This window comes from Trichomonas vaginalis, chromosome IV (assembly GCF_026262505.1).
Source record: "Trichomonas vaginalis G3 chromosome IV, whole genome shotgun sequence".
Classification (NCBI taxonomy): Eukaryota; Parabasalia; order Trichomonadida; family Trichomonadidae; genus Trichomonas; species Trichomonas vaginalis.
The window spans coordinates 37,562,808-37,575,298 of NC_067206.1; the positions used below are offsets into that span (position 1 = coordinate 37,562,808).

Below are 12,491 nucleotides of genomic sequence, written 5' to 3' on the forward strand. Positions count from 1 at the left end.
TAAACGTTTTCCCTCATTTTGTAAATGAACACGTTATATTCTCATGAGGAATTGGATTGTTTCGTGGGTGGTATCGTTCATACATGTATGGAGTTATTCCAAACGCATGACACATTTCATGTACTAATACGAAGAAATAATCGTTGTCCCAGTTATCATAATTACTTGCATTAGCAGGTATAAAAGTAGGATTAATGAAAATGACACCTTGAATAGGTCTACTAAAGTTTCCTTCCAGTTGTACTGAACCAGCTGAAGCAATAGTTTCTGATCCATTACCATATGGACGTAGAACAGGAGTTACATACATATCAACATTATCAACATATTGATCTTGAGGAATTGTTGTATAATTTCCATAATTATCTAGGAAAAATCCTGAGGATAATCTTTGAACTGATAATAAATGCTCAAAGTATGTTCTTACATTCTCCAATGTTTGAATAATAATATTTTGCTGTTGTTCGGAAACAATATCGTTACTGGAACAAATGTATCCTGCTTCCCACCAAATTTCCTGACCAACTTGAGTACAACGTAGTGGATCGTTTATCGATCCATTAATATAGCTGTAATCCATAGTTATTCTGATTGGTTGAAATGGAATTGTTGTTCGTGATGGAGGTCTTTGATGTTTTGTGGTCGGAACATGCTTGTTGTGTGTTTTTATGTATCCACATGATTTCTTCTTTGATTCAGCTAAATAAAGAAGAGTAATAAGATAAAGCATTATAAAAAAATGATTTTCTCTCTATTTCGATAGCTTCTCTCAATTTGATAGCTATTGAAAAATTTGTGGATAAATAAAATCAATAAATAGCTAATAAAGCTATTAACATTCGTTTTCGTAAATTTACGATAAATTGAATTCATAAAAAATTTCAACGTTTGAAAAATAATTTCACCATATTCAGATTTGTTATAAAGTTATTAATATTATTTTTGAAATTGCCAATTTTTCAAACAATTATTTCAATCTGATATCCAACTTTGCAAATCATTATTAATCGATAGACTTGAAAATACGATCGTGCTCTCAATTTTTTTGTAAACTCAGTAAAGATTGAGGGGAAAAATTGAAACATATTGCTAGATTTCGTTTTTAGCATTCTTTCTCATATTTTTGGAACTTTCATATGTAAATTAGTGCAAATTTTTTATATACCAAGATTATGAAGTCAGAATTTATGGTTTTAGCTTTATTCCTTTCTGGCTGTTAATTACATCCCTATTTATTATATGAAACGCATACTTTAGCAAAATTAAGATTTTCAAAAATTTCCCTCCAAAATTCAAAATTCATGCAAACAATGCATTCCCTAGCATTTCTTAAGTATTCTAACAACAGAAATATAATCACATATTGAGAATCATATATCATTGACACAACAAAATTGGACAAAAAGTTAATTTTATATTAAAACAAAAGGAGTAAGTAATACAAGAGAGATCGAAAATTGATTCACAGATTTGCATGTATAGTCTTGATCACAGTCATCTGAAAATGCAATTTGTGGGATTTTAACTGATATAAGCTTTTCTTGAAGTGATAGTGGAGCTTGGAAAGAACCACATTTCTTCAGATATGGACAGCCATCGAATGCTTCATTATCAATAATTGTTAAGCTTGATAAAGAAAAGAATATGAAGTTAAGATTCCTGCAATCTTTGAATGCTTGATACCTTATTTCACGTATCTTACTACCAGAGAAGAAAACTCTTTGAAGAGTCGGACATCCCATGAAAGCACAGTTGCCGATTGTGACCATGTCTGTTGGAACAGCGAAATTCTTAACACCACTGTATGGAAGGAAGAAGTAAAGAATTGTCTGGTAGTAATCTGTTAGTGCGCCGTTCTCAAACATGTACTTGTTGTCACTGGGATTTAGTGTGATAGTCTTAAGTTCGAAACAGCCATAGAAGCATCCACCTGCACAGTAGTTAAGGCTGCAATCTGAGACCATGCGAATATTGGTGAGCTTAGAACAAGACTGGAATGCAAAGTTTAGAATCCTTGTGAGAGTTTTTGGAATTGTGAACCCAGTGAGAGAGGAACAGCCATCAAATGCATATATGTCAATTTGCTCAACACCTGTATTCATATGATGCACAGCTTTGACAAAGTTGTTGTGAGATGTTGCATGCAATAGTAAGACTTTCGAGTTTAGATTGTGCAAATGCCTGTGTCCCAACTGTGTGACTTTGACTGGATATGTCTGCCGTAGTAAGACCACTTTGATAGAATGCATATGTACCGATGCTGGAAAGACTATTTAGATTTGTAATACCAATATCGCCAATCTTAGGTGATTCTCGAAAAGCAGATTCTCCAATACTAGTAATGGAAGATGGGAAAACAATCCGTGACAGCAATGGACATTGATAGAAGCAATAATCTGGAATCGCAGTTATTTGCGAACCTTGGAATACAACACTTGTGAGATTTTGACAGTTACTGAATGCATATTGTTCCATTTTCATTAATCCCGAAGGAAATGTGATTGATTTTATTGTTGATGAAGAAAATGCATATGAAGATATGTTGATCATTTCGTTGTTATCAAATGTAACATGTGATAATAACTTTAATTGGAATGCTCCAGTGCCAATAAGAGTGCAGCTGCTGTTGATTTTAATACTGGAAGAAGCATTTGATCCAAGATATGCAGTGATAGTTTGACGATTGTTTTTGTACATGACATAATTATCAATCTGGATTTCAGGATTCAACGAATTAATTGTAATTGAAATCTCTTTGAAAACACCATCACCAAATTGATCACATGTTGCAGGAATTGTTAACGTCCTAAGAGAAAAGCATTGTGCGAAAGCACCATCTCTAATTGACTTTAATTTTGAAGGCAAAACTAAATTTCGCAATGCTGAGCAACTTTGGAATGCCATTCTTTCAATCCTTACTATTGCGTCAGTAAATGTAACGGTAGTAAGATAATAGCAGTTAAAAAACATGTATTCAACAACAGTTGTCATTTGTGGAGGAAATGAGAATTCAGTTATTTTGCTCGCAGATAGAACCCAAGAACCAACAGAAGTAACTTGAGAACCTATATGACAACCTGACAAGGAACAACCTCTTATTGCAGAACTTTCAATTTTCGTCACGAAACTTGGAACGGAATATGTGCCAGTAAAAGCAGAGCTAACAAATAAGAGTGTTTCATTATTATTTCCAATAAAAATACTAGTGCCATCTGTTTTATATTTATTATTATTCTTATGGATTGAGAACTCTATTATTGGACAGCCTTGAAATGCAGAAAATGAAACATCAGTACAAAACTCAGGAAAATAGAAATATTCCAAATTTGAATCAGCGAAACAATCTGTTCTAATTGATCTCAAGTTCGAAGTCGGATTAATTTTTAGCTCTCTTAGTCCACTATTCGAAAAAACTTTATAATAGACAGGATGATAACCTGCAATTGTCCTAACAGTATCAGGAAGATCTAATTTTGTTAAAGCTTTAGTGTCTTTGAAGCATCCAGCATTTAAAGCTTCACAATTGGGAGGAAGTTTGACACTAGATAACTTCGTGCATCCAGAGAACATTGCGCAGTTGATATTTAATAATTTTGTGCATTCGCTGAGATCACATGAAACAAGAGCAGAATTGGCAAAACAATAGAAACAAACATCAGAAAGAAGACTTCCTCGTTCGGTACTAATTGATGTGATGTTGTCTCTGCAAAATAGGAAAGGACTTTTATCAGGCGAATCTCCTCCTTTAATCGTCGTGCAACTTGCAGGAATAATGTACTCACCAACAAGCGTATTAGGTGCCATGAGGAGAATAGTTCCATCTGCAGAAAATTCAACACCACGACTATTTCCACTAGAAATTTTTTAATCAAAAACTTTCATTAAAAATGTCACTTTTATATAAACTCTTATTTTATACCATCTTCCTAGGGCCCTTGGGATGTCTATATGGTACTAATATATATCATTTTGTGAACTTTCACAGAAATTATATTCCATCTTGCACATTTTTTTTAATTTTAACTAGCATCAAGACTCCTCGCAACGTAATATTTCATTCTGGCTGTTAATTACGTTTCTATTTATTATTTGAAAAGCTTACATTAACAAAATGAAGATTTTCAAAAATTCATACCAATAATGCATTTCCTTGCTTTTTATAAGTATTTTATCAATAGAAATATAATCATACATTGAAAATCAAATATCATTGACATAATAAAACAACTTCATTGTTCCTTTTCCTTAGTATTTATATATTATGATTAAATAATAACTTTTGAGTCTGCATATCTTAAAGTCAGATTTCTTTTCAAAAGAAATTTATGGGGGTGAAAAATTATACAAAATTTTAATAAAAGGCTAGTTTCAATATAAAATAATTTTATCGGAAAAGGATTATTAGATATTTGTAGCACCATGTTCAACTAAGAAATCGATAATATTTGTTGCTTCAATTTTGGTAGCAATACTAAGAGGGTATTCATTAATATTGAAAGAATATCATAAAACAATGATAAATATGAAAAGAAAGAGAATTCTATAAAACAATAATAAATATAAAAAGAAAGAAAATGTAATAAAACAATGATAAATATGAAAAGAAAGAGAATGAGTTTCACGTTAACATCTGCACCATGCTCAACTAGGAATTGGACTATTTCTATTGAATTCGATTTGATTGCAATACTAAGAGGGCACTCATTAATATCGAAAGAATTTCATAAAACAATGATAAATATGAGAAGAAAGATAACGTAATAAAACAATTATAAATATGAAAAGAAAGAGAATGTCATAAAACAATGATAAATATGAAATGAAAGAGAATGGTATAAAACAATGATAAACATGAAAAGAAAGATAATATCATAAAACAATGATAAACATGAAAAGAAAGATAATATCATAAAACAATGATAAATATGAAAAGAAAGAGAATGTAATAAAACAATGATAAACATGAAAAGAAAGATAATATCATAAAACAATGATAAACATGAAAAGAAAGATAATATCATAAAACAATGATAAATATGAAAAGAAAGAGAATGTAATAAAACAATGATAAATATGAAAAGAAAGATAATTCTATAAAATAATGATAAACATGAAAAGAAAGAAAATGTAATAAAACAATGATAAATATGAAAAGAAAGAGAATGAGTTTCACGTTAACATCTGCACCATGCTCAACTAGGAATTGGACTATTTCTATTGAATTCGATTTGATTGCAATACTAAGAGGGCACTCATTAATATCGAAAGAATTTCATAAAACAATGATAAATATGAGAAGAAAGATAACGTAATAAAACAATTATAAATATGAAAAGAAAGATAACGTAATAAAACAATGATAAATATGAAAAGAAAGAGAATGCCATAAAACAATGATAAATCTGAAAAGAAAGATAATATCATAAAACAATGATAAATATGAAAAGAAAGAGAATGCCATAAAACAATGATAAATCTGAAAAGAAAGATAATATCATAAAACAATGATAAATATGAAAGGAAAGATAATTCTATAAAATAATGATAAACATGAAAAGAAAGAAAATGAAATAAAACAATGATAAATATAAAAAGAAAGAAAATGTAATAAAACAATGATAAATATGAAAAGAAAGAAAATGAGTTTCACGTTAACATCTGCACCATGCTCAACTAGGAATTGGACTATTTCTATTGAATTCGATTTGATTGCAATACTAAGAGGGCATTCATTAATATCGAAAGAATATCATAAAATAATGATAAATATGAAAAGAAAGATAATCCAATAAAATAATGATAAATATGAAAAGAAAGATAATATCATAAAATAATGATAAATATGAAAGGAAAGATAATTCTATAAAATAATGATAAACATGAAAAGAAAGAAAATGAAATAAAACAATGATAAATATGAAAAGAAAGAGAATGAGTCTCACGTTAACATCTGCACCATGCTCAACTAGGAATTGGACTATTTCTATTGAATTCGATTTGATTGCAATACTAAGAGGGTATTCATTAATATTGAAAGAATTTCATAAAACAATGATAAATATGAAAAGAAAGAGATTATCATAAAACAATAATAAATATGAAAAGAAAGATAACGTAATAAAACAATGATAAATATGAAAAGAAAGATAACGTAATAAAACAATGATAAATATGAAAAGAAAGAGAATGCCATAAAACAATGATAAATCTGAAAAGAAAGATAATATCATAAAACAATGATAAATATGAAAGGAAAGATAATTCTATAAAATAATGATAAACATGAAAAGAAAGAAAATGAAATAAAACAATGATAAATATGAAAAGAAAGAGAATGAGTCTCACGTTAACATCTGCACCATGCTCAACTAGGAATTGGACTATTTCTATTGAATTCGATTTGATTGCAATACTAAGAGGGTATTCATTAATATTGAAAGAATTTCATAAAACAATGATAAATATGAAAAGAAAGAGAATGTAATAAAACAATGATAAATATGAAAGGAAAGATAATTCTATAAAATAATGATAAACATGAAAAGAGAGATAATGTCGAAAAACAATGATAAATATGAAAAGAAAGAGAATGTAATAAAACAATGATAAATATGAAAAGAAAGAGAATTCTATAAAATATTGATAAATATAAAAAGAAAGAAAATGTAAATTTTGTTAATGTCTTCTCCATTAGAAAATAAATAAGATGCAACATCATAATTTCCGAAATGCATACTTTCTGCTATTGAATTTGGAGTTTGGCCAAAATTTGATTTAAGGTACTCAGCAATTTCATAGTTTCGATAATCCAATGCTGTATTAATCATGTTATCAAATGATTTACCATCTTCTATCATTTGCATAAAAATGCTATTATTTCCGCCTTGAACAGCATATTTTTCGGAGTTATCTGTGTATTTAGCTCCTAAATTTTTCAAGTAATTGAAGCACAATTCTGATCCATTTTTAATTGCACAATCCAGTGGTGTGATATCTTTAATTCTTTTATTAATATCAAGATTTGGGAATTGAGATTTAAGTTCATCAAATTTATCCCATGCTATATAGTATAAATGAGAATTTGTTAAATATAAATTCAGAATTTCTTCTTCATTCATGTTAGGTTTGAAATTTTCAAATTTGAAACCTTTATAATGTAGAAGCATCGCCAATTTCTTATTTTCTGGTTCTTTAATGCATGAAAATGCGTTTGATATCTTTTGGTAAAGTTCTGAAAATAATTTAATTTCTTTAACACGAATTTGTGAAAAAATATCAATCAAATGAAGCGCCATTTGGATAGTTATTTTATGGGTTGTTATTAATTCGATAATTTGTGAAGATATTTGTATAATATTATTTGAATTGACGTCCCAGATAATTTTTGATGCCTGATCTGGGTATTCCAATACATTAATTGGCTTAAGGTCACTGTGATTGCACCAATTTTCTTTTTTTGGCTGCTCTGAACTTATCATGCTTTTTTAAAATTTGGCCGTGACATTTTTTTTGCCTTAAAAATATCATTTTTATCTGAAAAGGATTAAGGGTGCACTTACGCCCCTATGACGGGGCCTTAAATTCAAATATTTAAGGTTAATTTTCAATGACGCTTCACGCCAGTTGTCAAAATTTTAAATTAAAGTCAGATGGGCGTAAGTGCAGCCTTAAAATCTAAAATAAGTATCTACAATGCTTGTTAAGAACAACCATTCAATAGGAAAGCTTATTAAACTATAGATGATTGTATTGTTAAATTCCAAAGAGAATAATGTTATTTCATCTAATGAATCAAAAACAATTAAGAAGATACGACCATTAAATAAATTAATATGAATTAGATGGTAAAGATGTTTTTTATTTAAGGAGTGAACAATAAGAATATTATTTACGAAAATTTATAAAAAAAAGGGTTAAAAATATAAAAAACTACTATAAACAATTATCTTAAGACAGATCCACCATTGAACTGTAGAGCACAACAATGGGATCTGCCTTATTAAGTATAGAATCTGGTCCGCAGCATTCTTTGATCATTCCAGATATCTTTGTATCCTTTATAGCTAGGGATTCCAAGTCGACGCACTCCATCTTGTAGCCAGTTCCGATCATTTCGGATGTCGAATGTCTTAATATGGTTGGCAGAGCAGAATAACACCTTGCTCTTGCCACTGGTTGGCTGTTTAGGTCGTTCGCGTGGTTGTCGTTGCTGTCGTTGTTCTGTGGGAACCTCTTGTCGAATTTCGTCTTAATTTCGTCGAAAGCCTTAATTGTTTTCTCACGGCTGCCGAGAGGAACCTTTGTAATGCACTTTTTGACATCTCTGACCGGCCAAACAGCGTAATTTTTGACTTCTTGGGTGATTAACTCGAGAGCTTCCATCAGAACAGGCGTTGTAGCGTTTGAACCGTTGAAAGCGATGCCTTTCATTGGTATATTCTCTCTCGTGATCAGTTTCATGAGGCTTTTCATTCCGATATCGCCAAATGCGTGGCCTGTTAAGTCAATTGAAGTAACTGTCTGCGATTGGCACATTGCATCAAGCATAATAACTGCTTCCGTGCCAAAAGCGAAGTTTCCTTCAGCGACAAGGACAAATCTTTCCAGATTTAGCGAACTGAAGAGCCTGGCGATCTCGTTCGTGTTGGAGGGCTTATTGGGGATGCAGTCTGATAACGACAGATCAATCAGATTCTTCTGTTGGCAGAACCATGTAATAAATTGTGGAACACACTCGTTTGGAACGTACGTGCCATCCCAGGAGAGGCTCTGTAGGTTGGAGACTGATCCAGAAAGGTTAGTGTAGAATAATTTCGCATCTGCTGGCTCAATTGCGAGATTATTTGCTTTAATTGTCTCAATTTGGGACGGAATTGAACCGAGAGCCGTAAAGAATGATGACAAGCTCTTTTCGTCGGTCTTGAGACTAGAAATGTCAAGAGTTTTCAATTGTTGGAATGATTGAATTGAATTTACCGGAATTGGTAGTTTAAATATCATTCCTGAGAGGCAGAGCTCTTCTATACCTGTCTCGCAGATGAAACATGTTGATAGAATGTCGCCAATGTCGACTTCGCAATTTGTAATTTTTAATTCTTGGAGACACTTGTTTTTATGGATCCAATCGCAATTGAGCAGCATGACTGAGAACATTTGGATCGTAAATGGAAGGTTTACATTTGAAATTACTAAGGAATTCAGATTTCTGAAACAATTTGCATCGAAAATGTTATAGAAGAAGGCTTCCATGACAGGTTGTGCAAATTCACAGTTGATTATCTGTATTGAAGTGATTTTTGAGTCTAATTTGGCAAGATCATAAAAGAATTTACGTAATCTCACGTTTGTAAGATCGCAATGCTTAAATATCAATGTATTTAATGGTGATCTCACGTCATTCTCAAAGAATCCTTCAGGAACTCCAAGATTTGCTTCAATAAAAGATGTCTTGTAAAAAGTGAGCGAAGTAATCGTCGTGGCTTCCTTCAGAATGCCAGATAAATGTGGTAAGAATGTCATGAAGCTGACATCTCTTAGGATAATTGATTTAAAGCAAGTTTTACCGCAAAGAGTCGAAACTAACGCTGGCATTAACGTAGAAGCAGCGACTGTTGGTGTAAAGATGATAGAATCTCCATTTTCACTCAATGTTTTACACATGGAATTGATTTGATCGACTTGCAACGGAATATCAAGTGCTAAACACTCCGAAACGAATCTGTCTATGGTAGGGTTTTCGGATTGAACATCAACTACTTGTTCTTTTATTTCCTGCTTGAGTTCTGTCGATGCATGTATTGAAGCATAGCCCATTTGCATAACCTGAAGTGCAACGATGATAGCTGCGATCTGAGCAATGTCGTCATGAACGATTTTGAAATATTCAGTTTCACTTTTCAATTCGATATATTCTTTTGTGTAAATGATATTATCTAAACGACAAATCGGTATAACTCTTGATAATCTAAAGCCTGCTGGGAAAGTTCTCTTTGTCAGAAGGAAAATTGCGGGAGATGCGATAACAAGTGTTCGATTTTGAATTTCCCCGTGAGTATTTATTTTGCCAACACTCCCGGACCATAATATCTGAACGTTTGTAGCATTCATGACTGGATGAATCGCTCTCAATTGTTCAGTGGACATTTTGAAAGAGATTTATAAGTTCACTTTTTTGTAAATTCTCATTTCTCTACGCCGGATAAAGATTCTGTTCGAAATGAAATGGCGAACTAGATAAGTGCAAAATTACACATATGAATTATTTGTATTGAGATGCGTTGCTTCAAAGAAAATTTATTGTGTGAAATTTTTTTTATTGTTTATTGCATAATCATTATAATCGAGCTTAAAATCAATTTTCTACTCATAAATTTGATTCAATAAGGAATTTGGGGCTACCGATATTTAATTCAATGAAAAAAGCTTCAAATCTCAGAGATCAACTATATCTTTATTCATAAATTACTTGTTAAGATTACAATTTCATTAGGTTTGCCTATTAATCATAGAATTCAGGACTGTTGCATGCTAAGATCAGTCATAATGTAAACCTCTCAATTTTATTGTCGTGGGAAGTATCTCAATTCCTTCAAAAAAATTGAAAAACTATTTAATTTTAAAAATATAATACTTTTAATTAGTTAATTAATTGGAGATATTTTTAAAAAATCACTTTTGATAATACTTTTGAGAACTTTAATTCAAAAAATATATTCAAAAATATCCAGGATATCAAGAGGGAATTGTTCCTTATGAGGTATATAGTTATGATGTATACTTCATAAGGAACAATTCCCTCCTTAAAATGAGAAAACTTGTTCGAAATTGTTTATCATTTCGAACAAGTTTTCTCGTTTTTAATAAGAAACTAAAGGCTATGAGGCACTGATTATATATTAGTGCCTCACAGCCTTTAGTTTCTAATAGATAGCTGGGAAACTTTCTCCAAATGATAAGTTATTCAGAGAAAGTTTCCCAGCTATCAAGAGGGAATTGTTCCTTATGAGGTATATAGTTATGATGTATACCTCATAAGGAACAATTCCCTCCTTAAAATCGTAGACATTTTTATACTTATTAATCAACCATTCAAAATCATATTCCTCTGAAAAGTTATTTTATTAAAAATTTAGAATTTTAATAAATATAGAGTTTGAATTTCATACAATACCTATATATTTTCAATAATGGAATTTGAAAACCATTCTCAAAAGTTCTCAGAAAACCTTTTTTTCATTAATTTTAAGAAATCTGAGTATTAAATTAAGTGATAAATTCGTTTGACACTACTTTAATTTTTAAATTCAAAAAATTATACCGTAGGTTGAATAGCCCGAGACCAATTTCAAAGGTCGTGTACCAATAAAAAATTTTGAATCAATTTACACAACGTGCCCATTTTACTCACTCAATATTTGAGAAAATAATTCAATTTTGAGAAGAATGGTCCTCTGCGTTTTGAGTGAGTGACGAAAAAAATCTCAGAAAAATTGAATGAGTTTTTATGGCCATGAACCAAATTTGTGAAGTTCCCGTTTAAAAAAAATGCAACCAAGAACACGAATTCCCGAGTTTGCAGAATTAGAAAACTATAAAAATCTTGGGCTATTGACCCAGATGCAACTCGATTTACTCTATCGAAGAGTAAATGGCGAGTCTTATCAACAAATACGGAATGTTTACTCAATTTCAAAGACGACAGTAGCACGCGCAATCATGCGCACTGCTACTTGTCGTTCATGGACAAAAGGTCAGTCAGGGGGTGGTATGACCCATTTGTCACTACCAGATGAAATGCAGTTCAAAAAACTTGTTCAAGAGATGGCAGACGACTTGAACTGTATTACAACATCAATGGCCATTGCTGTCTGTACGGAATTACAAAATAGGAGATTAAAATTTGCGGCGCGGGTACTAATCGCTGCAAGATGCCCGCATCTTCTAGCGAAGCTCGATGATTACTGCCCATCGCCATCCCGTGGCTGGCTTAATCATATCGCCACAAGATTGTCAATTCGGATTGTGAGCTCCCAAACTATTGATATGCTCCGACGCTCTACCTGTGACGCAAACCATATTCGCCACAATCCGAATTACAATTATTTTTGGTTTTATATTTTTTGTGAGCTGCATAATGGAGTGAGGAAGCATCTTGATGAAGAGAGGAAGCACCTTGATCAAGAGAGGAAGTACTTTGAAGAAGAGAGGAATCACTTTGTTGAAGAGAGGAAGCATCTTGATCAAGAGAGGAAGCACCTTGATGAAGAGAGGAAGCTGCATGATGGATGCATGATGGAGTGAGGAAGCATCTTGATGAAGAGAGGAAGCGTAAGAACCGATAACATTTACAAAATATTAAATTTATTTTGTAAATTTTCCAAAAGCCTTAGTACCAATGTAATATAAATGCTCCAAAAATACCATCCCTCCTTCCAAAAGCGTAAGAACCGATAACATTTACAAAATATTAAATTTATTTTGTAAATTTTCCA

The 12,491-nt window shown here is 31.5% G+C and overlaps 5 protein-coding genes across 5 annotated transcripts, besides 1 other annotated feature; all 5 read right to left on the reverse strand.

Moving 5' to 3' along the window:
• Nucleotides 1-3: 3 nt before the first annotated feature.
• Nucleotides 4-730, reverse strand: TVAGG3_0239130 (regulation of choline O-acetyltransferase protein; the record flags this gene model as incomplete). Its single annotated transcript, XM_001324268.1, has 1 exon — nt 14-730. One exon carries the CDS (start codon nt 728-730, stop codon nt 14-16), a length of 717 nt encoding a protein of 238 aa, XP_001324303.1.
• A 682-nt stretch (nt 731-1,412) lies between these two features.
• Nucleotides 1,413-1,964, reverse strand: TVAGG3_0239140 (ribonuclease inhibitor domain-containing protein; the record flags this gene model as incomplete). Its single annotated transcript, XM_001324269.1, has 1 exon — nt 1,413-1,964. The coding sequence occupies one exon, from the start codon at nt 1,962-1,964 to the stop codon at nt 1,413-1,415; it is 552 nt and encodes a 183-aa protein (XP_001324304.1).
• Nucleotides 1,965-2,085: 121 nt separating this feature from the next.
• Nucleotides 2,086-3,804, reverse strand: TVAGG3_0239150 (protein ubiquitination; the record flags this gene model as incomplete). The annotated part of the gene is made up of 1 exon (XM_001324270.1): nt 2,086-3,804. The coding sequence occupies one exon, from the start codon at nt 3,802-3,804 to the stop codon at nt 2,086-2,088; it is 1,719 nt and encodes a 572-aa protein (XP_001324305.1).
• A 2,825-nt stretch (nt 3,805-6,629) lies between these two features.
• TVAGG3_0239160 (protein ubiquitination) lies at nt 6,630-7,478 on the reverse strand (the record flags this gene model as incomplete). Its single annotated transcript, XM_001324271.1, has 1 exon — nt 6,630-7,478. The coding sequence occupies one exon, from the start codon at nt 7,476-7,478 to the stop codon at nt 6,630-6,632; it is 849 nt and encodes a 282-aa protein (XP_001324306.1).
• Nucleotides 7,479-7,544: 66 nt separating this feature from the next.
• Nucleotides 7,545-7,671: a mobile genetic element.
• A 173-nt stretch (nt 7,672-7,844) lies between these two features.
• Nucleotides 7,845-10,159, reverse strand: TVAGG3_0239180 (the record flags this gene model as incomplete). The annotated part of the gene is made up of 1 exon (XM_001324272.1): nt 7,948-10,143. The coding sequence occupies one exon, from the start codon at nt 10,141-10,143 to the stop codon at nt 7,948-7,950; it is 2,196 nt and encodes a 731-aa protein (XP_001324307.1).
• Between the last annotated feature and the right edge of the window lie 2,332 nt (nt 10,160-12,491).